The 10,880-nt window shown below is 41.3% G+C and overlaps 2 protein-coding genes across 2 annotated transcripts in view; one reads left to right on the forward strand and one right to left on the reverse strand.

Moving 5' to 3' along the window:
- PSMA2 (proteasome (prosome, macropain) subunit, alpha type, 2) overlaps window positions 1–219 on the reverse strand; it is a 9,073-nt gene extending 8,854 nt beyond the window's left edge. Inside the window, exon 1 of the mRNA XM_009321508.1 lies at window positions 109–219. Within this exon, the coding sequence (XP_009319783.1) occupies window positions 109–149 (41 nt within the window). The 5' untranslated portion in view covers window positions 150–219. The remainder of the gene's footprint in view (window positions 1–108) is intronic.
- A 307-nt stretch (window positions 220–526) lies between these two features.
- Window positions 527–2,385, forward strand: MRPL32 (mitochondrial ribosomal protein L32). Its single transcript, XM_009321530.1, has 3 exons — window positions 527–679; window positions 947–1,128; window positions 1,745–2,385. Exons 1-3 carry the CDS (start codon window positions 556–558, stop codon window positions 1,997–1,999), a joined length of 561 nt encoding a protein of 186 aa, XP_009319805.1. The 5' UTR covers window positions 527–555; the 3' UTR covers window positions 2,000–2,385.
- The last annotated feature ends 8,495 nt before the right edge of the window (window positions 2,386–10,880 follow it).

Here is a 10,880-nt window from a genome sequence, read left to right on the forward strand (position 1 = left end):
CCCCGCCGCCGGAAGACCGCTCCGCCGTAGGCTGTGCGCCGTCCCCCCCCCTCGCCCGCCGGCCTGCCCGCCGAGAGCCCAGGCCTGCAGCCCTCTCCCTCCGAGTACCTGAACGTAGTGAGGGAGAAGCTGTAGCCGCGCTCCGCCATTTTGGAACGAACCCCTCCACTCCCCTCACCAGCTCCCTCTGCGCAGTCGCTCCTCCCGCTTCCTGCACGAGGACACAGCTAGCGCGCTGATTGGCAAGGAGGTGGAGGACAGCGGAGCATGCCGGGAAGCAGCGCCGGGCCCGCGAGGGACGCGATTGGCGAAGAGGCACGCGGTGAGGCATGCTGGGAGTTGGAGTCCTCCAGCGACCCTCTGGCCGCCCCACCCTCCTGTAGCGAGAGGAATGCTGGGACTTGAAGTCCTTGGTCTCCGTCCCTCCCATGCCATGAAGTACTCGGGGCACTCGGTTTCCCAGAAGGCTCAGCGACAGGTGCGCATGCCCAGTGCGTCCTCGAGCGAGCCACCGCCTTCCCCTCCTCTGAGGCCTTGGCCGGGCTGTGTGGGGGTATGGCGGCTCTGGTGGTGGTCTTCTCTCCGCTGCCGCGGCTTCGCGGTCTTCTTCAGCGCTGCTGGGGGCGTCTGGAGCGCGGCCTCTTGCCGGGTTTCTCCGGGGGCCAGAGCCTGCCCTGGGGTAGGTACCGGCCTATTCTCCTCTCGGCTGAAGGAGAGGGCGGCGTCGGGGCTGTGGGACTCATTTTTACCGTCGAACGACTGAGGGAGGAGGCTGCAGCAGGAGAGCGCGTAGGCCTGGGGACACTGAGGGAACGGGACGGGAGGCGCCGCTGTCCACTCTTACCTCCTCGCTTTGGGGGTGTCAGTAGCATTCGTGTCGTATTTCCTCGGCTGCAGGCGAAAATGGGGGCTGGGTGTAATGAATTATCTTCTCTTTTTCCTTCAGGACCAGCACTAGCTGTCCAAGCTCCAGCTTTTCTTCCACAACCGGTAAACGACACTAGTGAAAGTAATGAGGCACCAGGCCTGTTAGATAGCATCTTGTGGATGGCGGCGCCAAAGAAAAGGCGCACCATTGAAGTAAACCGCTGTAGGCGAAGAAATCCCAATAAGCTTATAAAAGTAAAGGTAATCACCAAATTTCCACGGGCTTCTTGCCACCTTATCCACTGCAAGTAATTTTGTTAATGGCAAACAAGCGTGTTGGAGTAAGATTTATGGCAATCATTTTTCATCTCACTTATTTTAGAGAATCATTATAGTGGTCAATACTGACTGAAAAAGCTTTCTGGAATTTGTTTAAAAATAAGCTTAAAAGACATTGTAATCTTCAAAATACTTTGTTACAGGTACATTCATCGTGTGTGACAGTAGTCTGTGGTTAAACAAACAGTGACAGTTGAGGTGCAAGCCAACAAAATACGAATTTTAGCTAAACAGCTAGTATAAAGGGAAAAGGCTATACTTCCTGTGCATCTAGTTGAGTTAATAGGTCTTTAGTCTTCCAAACATCAGTAGGCAGAATGATTTAGGTATTGACTTCACAGGCTATTTTTAGTAGTAAGCATTGGACATAGCAATACATTACAGAAAAATTACTCTACACAGAAGAATAAATTTTGAAAAGGCAATTGAATTTCTCTGTATTTCATTTAACATTTGTAGTAGTTTGTGATTGTTCCCCGTTTCTTTTGTTGGTGTTGTTCAAATTACAAAATTTCATATTTTCCACTGTCTTTTTTAGAGGAACATAGATGTTTGTCCCGAGTGTGGAAACTTGAAACAGAAACACGTCCTTTGTGGCTATTGTTATGCAAAGGTTAAAGCAGAAACTCGACTGATACGGATGGAAATACATAAAAAGGAAGGAGGACCATTTAATGCTCCAACTGTAGAGACTGTCGTACTTTATGATGGAGAAAAGCCCACAGAAAAAGATGAAGGCAAGCGGATCATTGAAAGAGCCAGGAAGCGTCCATCTTGGTTTGTTCAAAATTGATGCTAGAGAACTAATGCTAACAAAAACAGTTGCTACAGCAAGAAAGATCATGATTTTCAAGAATGTTTTCCTCATTTTGTTCACTCAACGTTGATACAGAAAAGCTATGAACTTTTGGGAAGCCTGCTTGACTTGCATGTCACGCCATATGATTTTGCAGTCAGGTGTTGTTTCTGTAGCATGCAGCAGGAAATGCTTCTCAGTGATACATCATAGCAGTCAACAATTAAAGATAAATCAGAATCTACCTTGGGTTTGGCCATCTGCGTACAGTACACTGAATAATTTGTATGCTAATGTTCTATGCTGGTTTTGTAGGTAACATTTTTTTAACAAAGGGAAAACGTTCACAGATGTAAAATAAAGTATGTTAAGTTTCCCAGGGAAATCTGCCTTCTGTTTTTGGCTGCTGCTCTTTTGGAGGGGGAAAAAAAAAAGGGAAAAAAAAAGTTCAAAACCAGTGTTGATTGGATACAAAGGATATTTACAAGGAAAGATACAGTTACTGGTTATTTCCATGGCTCTTAACAGAATCTGTCTGGATCTCTCCACAGTGCTGCTGTTTGAGATACTTGGTGATATTCCTGTTTTTGAGCAAAATGGTGGCTGTAGTATTTGCACTTTTTCTGTACCGGACTGAAGGTTCAGTGGTTCTTGCTGTTGTCAGTATACAAAATAATCTTCTGTCTTAAAGGCACGTGGAAAGCCTTTTTCCTCCACTCAAGAAATCAAGTGCACTTTGAGGGGAAGTAACAAATTGAAATGTAATGACTGGAAATCTGTAAATTTGACAAGGGTCAAAGCTGATTCTTTGGAGCCATTGCCATTAAGTAGTCTGGGTGGTCAGTGTGCTTGGAAAACCACAAAGAACAGCGGTGCCTTCCTGTCTTGAGTCTTCTGCAGAGAGGCAGTAGCTCTGCCCCCTACTGCCCGTTGGTACTCTTCAGTGGTGCAGTTAGGGCACCTAGCTGTGGATTTTCACTTCGGTTTTAGCCACACAGTAGCGCCGTTGCATTTAAGATTAAGCCTGTTATCAATTTTAGGTTGGGATTTCAATATACAAATGGTACTGTTTGATATTACGGCTCAGCCAGTCTAATAGCTATTTGCTGCCAAAAAATGCAGGCCTGCCCCTAACCCTGGCTAGGTTGCCCCTGTGTTTCCTTGGCACTTCAGTGTATCTGCTCTGGTGCTGTCCTGGTTTAGGGAGCTATGCTGACAGAGAACTGTTCCCTGGCTTTCTACAGCTTGGTTTTTCGTGGGTACCTCCCTGTAGCTTGGCTCGTGTCAGGGTCAGAAAAGTGGCAACGTGGACAGTAGGAATATGGAAGTGGAGGACACAGGGCCACGCTTTCCAGAAGAGCCTTCTTTTGTACGTGGCTGAGCTAATTATGCCTGCTTAAGGAGTGGGTTCGTGTGTGCTGTAACGCTTCACTTCTGCTTTCCTCGCTCTGGATTCCATGTTCTGAAACATAAGTGGTAGGAACAGATGTTAGCGGAGATGTTACATTTCCTCCATAGTCTAAGGGAATAATGAAAGCGAATAAGTGTAAATTGATGCCATTTAGTTGACAGTATCCAAGCAAACAACAGAAGTTCTTTTTGATTTGTCCAAACAGGATTTATTCCAGTCGTATCCATTTTTCACTTGTTCAGAACTGAAGCCAATAAAAGGTGGCAAGCATGATGCAGAGTGGAAGGCTTTTGACAGAGCTGCATGGGATGAGACTGACACGTTGGAGGTGAGATTAGCCAAGCAGTTAGACAGATATATTGTCCGGAGGGAAAGGTGTGTATGTATTTTAGGGAGAGGTGGGGTTTTTTGTTTCTTTGTCCACGTTATAGGACCAATTACACCTTACTATCTTAGCTGCTTTTTATTTATATTTTTGGCCAAGGTTCTGTGGAGAAATAAGCTAAACTAGCCTGGGGTTTTGAGAGTCATCGGTTAATTTCTCAGAAACACAGAGGTATTTTTTAAAAAAAAAAAAAAGACTTTTTCTCTAAACATGAGAGAGGATGTGGTTTCTGCTAATGGAGTAATAATTATAATTGGCAGCATAGTGCATTAGTTTATTGAATTATAGTATCAGTGAAGCAATGAAGATGCTTTACAAATAGAGTTATGAAACATGAGTGAAGTTAGGCTGTGTCAACACTAGACATTTTAAGGTATTTGCCACGTCACAGTTAGGTAATGATTCATTTCACAGCCATACTGCTTATGTTAGTACTGCATTTGTGCAATACAGACAAGAGGAGATGCTTGATAATGTTTCATAGAGGTTTCTGAGTAATGTGGGGGGAAAAAGTCATTAAAATATCTGGTATTCATGGTCTTTAAAAGAAAAATTAGAAACAACTGACAAATATCGAAGATTCGTATATGCAATTGATATAGCACCAATTAATTTTCCGAGAAAGAAATTATCTTCAGTGAGAGTCAGAACAGTTTAGTTTGAATGACTTTTCCTTCAAAAGAAGAGTAAAGGAAAGCTCACTTTCATAGCTTCGTTTTATTAACACTGACAATACGAAGCTCCATTACTTTTAAAAAAAATAAAAATTAAAAAAACAATTCATGAATTCCTCTAAAACATGTAGCATAGTCTGTTACTTGAAATAAACCCTGTTTGCATGTAATTTTGAAGGAAATATAAATTGCAATAGTGCTAATATATAAACATATGCTTTTTGAAACAATGTAAATTAAAACAAACAAAAAGCAAGCTGGTTGTTACAAATGTTACCCCAGAATTCATTTAAAAACAAAAGTTATATGCCTCAGGGGAATTTCACTTTGCTACATTGGGAACCTGTTAGTAGTTGAAAAAAGACATTCTTTTTTGTTTGAAAATTTTGTATGATTAAATACATGTTATATTTGATTATGTTTTTCTTCTATAAGTATTTTAGGTTAAAATTATTTTACTTTACATTTTAGAAAGAACCAGGAAGATGATGTAGTGTCCTAAAATACAAGCATGCGAGTTGCTAAATGATTTTGTATCATACCAAGATCTGCAGAGATAGAGGTGATCTCTGGCAGTGATCAATTACGATATCCATAGAGGTTGATAAACCAAGATTCTCTTTAATCTCCCATTTAGCAAGGAAATTTTAATAAAAGGTTTCTGCACAGTCCTCATCTATTCTGTTGAACACACTATGCCAGCAAGAGCTGGTAGCGGATACAGAAGATACTTCTTAAAAGCACTAGGTGGCAGAGGAGCGTACCTTTCTGTTAGGTGCAAAACAAAAGCCAAAGATCACTAGGGAAATAGGAAACAGTGTCGGATTCAAGTAATTTTCACCTGTGTAAGCAAAAGATCTGCAAAAAGACTAAATTTGCTAAGTATGAAGAAAAATACAGTAGTTGTTGTGAGACATAAACTAATCTATTGTAATTCATTGGTCCGACTAATTAGGTCTATACTGAGAACTAATGTGCTGGCTTTTGTGTGTATTTATGCACTTCTGCTCTTTGCTGGGTGAATTATTTGAAATTGCAGTTGTACCTATCATTTTTCACTAACAAGATAGCAGAGCTCTTTTTATACCTCTTAATTACAGGTGGCTTTCTATGTTGCTTTGTGTGCCTGCTATATTCAGTTAGTTGACATGTTATTTATGCAGCTAGAAAGTCCTGCAAATAATAGGTCTGGCAGCATTCCAATGAATTTCAAGGTATAACTGCCTTGAATTTGTAGATCATAAGGATCAATTTGCAAACGGCAGACACGAAGTGGAAAGAAAAGAAAAGCAATGTGGTATTTAAATGAATATTAGTTGCTCAGAAGGGAATAGAAGATTGTGTGCTCCATCAAAGTTTTAAAATGTTTTGGAAGCACACAAGGATAAAGGTGCCTGTATCTTTAGAACTTACTTGTTAATTAGTATTTAAGTAAGATATTAGCAAAATCCTTCTTTTGCCTCACACGACTGCATTGTGTAATTTATACAGTGAATGAGGATCAGTAAGTACAAGTTGTTTCCAAATAATTTGCCTGACTCTTAACCTGCCAAAGACTTTAAGAATGGGGCCAAATGGGAGGAAAATAAATTAAAGGAATGAAAAGGAAGTAGGCTATGCAGCAGTGATGGATCTAGTTTTGCCTACTCTATGTATATTCCTAGGAAATTCTGTTGAAGTCAGTGGAGACCAATTCAAGGCAGAATTGGGTCCAGTGTACTGAAACCCTGGACATATGGATGTATGCAAGTATATGTATTTTTAATGCAGAGCATATACCTGTGAAACTACTGCTGGATACCAACAGGATTGGGTTTACAGCTGAAAACTAAGATTGCACTTGATGAATGTAGTAAATTGAGTCTAATCAGTTGATACTTGAATTTCTATCAAACGTCCTATATTCCAATTTCCCCTGGTTGAGGACAATATACATATTTAGAAGAAAGGGTATAGGATTCATTTCATATTGAATGTGCTGGATAAACATATGAAAAGCAAAACTGAAACTGCTCTGGAGCAGAAGACCCAAAACAAAAGCTTTTGTGGAGTTGTCAATGTACAATATTTGGCAGGGATTTCTCTAGTTTTCCTGGATCATGTGATTTTTTTTTTTTTAAATAAAACAGATTTCCTGGTTCTAAGATGGTGGGTCAAAGATGAAGAAGCAAAGATTTGGAAAATCATGAGGCAGAAAACCAATCCTATGTTGTTATTTTCTTAAGTGTCATACCTTTTAAACCAATCCCATGATTTTGAAAATTTGGGATATACTTAGTGTGTTCTGATCATACAAATACACAAGCATCTGACTGTTTCCCTTGGTTTCTTGGAAGGGCACGGACTCTTCTCTATACAAGGTGGTTCTGATGGAGTTGTTCTCACCACATAAGCATATAGAAATGTTCTGTCTGACATGTCCTGGGTATAAGCTTGATTAATCCTTTAGATGTCCTAAATTTGGGACCAGCTCACGAGGCTCAAGAGAAATAGGCACATTAAATGCAGTGTGTGTCATGGCGTAGGAAGGACAATCAGTCCCTACTTACACAGCTGACATGGCTTTTACATCCATTCCCAAGGTGTACTAATGCTGTTTCTATTCCCAGCCCCATCACACAGGCTCATCGGCTTGTCTAGCAATATGGCTTACAGCTCTGTTTTCCATTGTGGTGTAGCTCTAGAGCACGTTATGCGAAATACTTCCAGTGGAACTAAGGATTTTGAACAGGCTATTGGAAAGATGTATGTTTCATTTTATAATCTGGGATTAATATTAAGTACAAAGAATAGTGGTTTTAAAGGGACTATACTGAATAGCTTAAGGCTCAAAATTGACAGACCAGTCCTGTAGGAAAGGTTTGTTCTAAATATATTGGGTTTGGGAGTTCCTACTCATTCATCTTTTGACTGTTCCTACTCAGTCATAATCAGATCAAGCAAAGCATCTAAGGTGTTTTGAAGAATAACATCAGGATTCGGTCCAGTTAAAGATATCTTACATAATTCTGTCACTCTTAAACAGGATAAATTATACCTTGATCTTCAAGAAGCCATTGTTTTCAGTAGGATTTCTTTTAAAGGAAATTTTAATTCCAAGTGACTGAGAGGCAGGCTGTAAAGCATCAAGCTGTTGTGTTACAAAGTCACTTAATGAGATAATGAAAGTGGTTTTTTATTGAAAACAAGGAAATAAAAATTAAGCCTGTCAGTTGCCAACACCCATCATGATACATCACTTGAGCCCATGAGTCCGGCTCTGCCATAGTCCTTTGGATAAGGTCATTTATGAACAAAGATGTAATCTTTTAGGAGTTCAGGAGAATGCTGAGACATTTGAACTTCTCTTGCCCCAGATGAATCCTTCTCCGATATTTTTGTCCAGCACAGAGTATATTACCACAAAGTTACTATGAAAAAGGAATGGAGGAAGGGTTGAAGACCAAGGAGGTACGGTCATTGGCAAGTATGTAGAAGTAAGAGGCATCCTGTTGCTGTGTATGTAATGTAATGAGGAGTACAATAGGAGGTACTGCAAGAAGCATACCTATATTGTGCAACTGAGTGAATAACTGCAAAGTACTCGTGTGTGTGTGTGGCACTGCAGAAACGGACGGCATAACAAATACCACTCCATCATGCATCACTTTCATGTTAGCGATTTATATTGGAAGCTAAATGGCACAATTCCTACTTGACAGGTGGCAAACTGAGGTGCAGAAAGAGCAAGTGAATTCCTCAGAATTGCTCCCTCAGTCAGTGGTAGAGGAAGGAACTGAAGCTATCTGCAGATTATCAGTGTGTTGTATTCTCTGCTGTGTCACGGGTTAGGGAATAATAACAGTTATCACTTGCGGTGGCCATTAATCTAGCTAGGTTTGTGTTTTGGTCCAGTAAACTGCTGCAAAGATACTATATATCTAAACATTTGTTAGGATGTAGGCCCATGAGGGCCTTTATCCAGAGCTCTTCAAATAAGCTGGAAATCTGGTTTATTACTAAATGATGCCTTCTTTTTTTCTCCTTTCACTTGAGAACAGGAGGAAAAACAGTGAGATTTTTGCAGGAAGCTTCCAAGGATCAGACTCAATCACTTCTCACCTGCAGAAGAGTGTCTTACCCTAAAAGAAAAGCCATTCTGTGCAGTGGGGTTATTTATAAGAGTATGACTCAGCTGGACAACAATGGCAGAATCTGTCCCCAGGAATTTTTTAATGTGTGAATCTAAAAATAAGTGTAGTCCTAGAAGTAAAAGATTTCTCCCCCACAGATTAGATTCCTTTGGTCCAGGAGTAAGGTGCCTTCTTTATCTGATATATACAAGACATTCTGTCTAATAGGAAAAAAAAACCCAACCCAAACAATATGAGCAATTAAATTGTTTGGAAAAAACTCAAGAACATAAGATCCAGAGATCATTCACCAGCAAAACCAGCAGTACCAATGTGCAAAGAATTGGTTTAGATCACTTCTCAAAGAAAGCATTTTTCCTCTGAGACACTTCATGCTGAAAAATACGAAGGAAGAGAATTTGCGATCATTTTTTCTCTTTTCTTTCTGATGAAAGAGATGTACTTTGCTTTCAAGCCACCAGAGTGTATCTTCCTCATCCTGCTGATTTGGCAGATGCTGGGATCCCTGAATCTGTTGCTTAGGCTATACGACTATCAGATTCAACAAGCAACCGATTGAGAATAGGTAGTCTTGATCAAAAGTCATTTAATTCTCTTCAGTTTATTGATGTTATAATGACCCTGATTGCAATGACTGTATCTTCCCAAGAGCATAGACATTGGCTTTGTTGATATGATTTTCAAGATGCTATCTGTATCAGGAACATAGCACTTGAAGGAGCAAAAAAAAGGACTCCGTATCCTTCTTTGACAGATCTTACAGCCACATTTGGGTCTGAGAATATGAAGGAGAATCCGAGACTTTAAGCAAGATTCCTTTCTTTCCAAAGATAAAGCTGAAATGAAAAAGCAATGACCAGTGATAAATATGTTTCACTGAGTTTTCCCAGCCTGTGGAGGTGAAAAATAAAAAGATGAAAGTCCCTTGCTGAATTCAAAGCTGTAGAGAGCATTGTCAGGCAGGCTACTTTTTGTGCATACTATATCTGTGTCCCAACAGAATTCCTCTTACGTGTCTGCAGTCAGTGTTAATCATGACCACAAGTAGATCTCATTAATAGAGCAAGCAGCAGAAAAAGCCGTAGGAAAAATGTGAGTTACAAGGCCCCTACTTCAACAGTAAAATCCATAGTTACTTTAGTCAAGTAATAGACATTAACATTTCACCACTGAGCATCTTCCCTTGAGTGGTTACCATAAGCTGTGGTCCTTAAAGGGTATGTTGCCAATAATTGGAGAAAATTGTCCCCGTCTCTCTGTGCGTCTCTTTTCTCTCTACAAAATGGGGATAATACCAATTTCATGACATTCCCATGGAGCTCTGCCAGGAATCTTTTTTCCTAAGCCATCTACATTCTTAAGATCACCAGAATGCAGACATGGGTGTATTCAACAGAAAAGCCAGGTGCAAGCAGTAGTCTACCTTACTGGTGGACTGGGTATTGCTTGCAAAGCCTGTTTTCAAAATGTTGGCCCCTGGGGCACTGGTGCCCACTTCAGTTTCAGAGAAAGGCTGGAGGGGACCCCTATATAGAAACAACCATGCTTATAGCCCATTTCTCAGGCTCTTCACGCTCATGCCACTAGATACGGTGTGCCCATTACAGAAAAGCATCTCTTCCCACTCTCCAGACTACACAACACAGCATCACTGGCCTGTGCAGAAGCGCTAACAGCACTAACTGCACTGACGGTCTCAGAGGAGTAGTGGAAAATAATCATTCTTGCTGATTGCTGGGGAACAACAAGCAAGTACAAAGCCTCATGGAGACGGCACAAACCACATCGTGGTTTGGTTGTATGCAGCCAGCTGCAGCAGGCTTGTGCCTGTGTGTGGTCTGTGTGTTTTCCTGATTGTGCCACGCACTGTGGCCCCTAAATGGTAAGGGACAGATACTGCCATACCTGGTGGTCAAAGGAAGCGTGGACTATCTGACCTTTTCAGATCCTGAGGAGGCAGGAGGGAGCAGAGGCAGTCCCTAGCTGAGGGCAGCTGAACCTTGCAGCACCTCTTTTCCACCCATCAACCACCACCATCCACAGCGGGCTTGGATTACACATGGCATAAAGATTCTTGGATCTGTGCTGAGATCAGGACGGAGTGCAGCAGGAAGCAATTCTCCCTTACCCAGTCTTTCTGCCCTTACTGGAGAGAATATGGAGCTGAGATTTTTAAATTTAAGCTATTTGGAGTGTACCATAGTTCTTCCATCAATGAAATAGAAGTATGGGGAATGTTTGACAGGCCAGGCATCAACTTTTAGTCTTGCTCCTG

This window comes from Pygoscelis adeliae, unplaced genomic scaffold, assembly GCF_000699105.1.
Source record: "Pygoscelis adeliae isolate BGI_AS28 unplaced genomic scaffold, ASM69910v1 Scaffold40, whole genome shotgun sequence".
In the NCBI taxonomy this organism is placed as follows: Eukaryota; Metazoa; Chordata; class Aves; order Sphenisciformes; family Spheniscidae; genus Pygoscelis; species Pygoscelis adeliae.

Bases quoted from the DNA above. Each gene is read 5' to 3' on its own strand.
- MRPL32 (XM_009321530.1), top strand. From the start codon at position 556: ATGGCGGCTCTGGTGGTGGTCTTCTCTCCGCTGCCGCGGCTTCGCGGT. The intron at 680-946 runs GTAGGTACCGGC...TTTTTCCTTCAG, and splicing joins GGGCCAGAGCCTGCCCTGGG to GACCAGCACTAGCTGTCCAA. The intron at 1,129-1,744 runs GTAATCACCAAA...TGTCTTTTTTAG, and splicing joins ATAAGCTTATAAAAGTAAAG to AGGAACATAGATGTTTGTCC.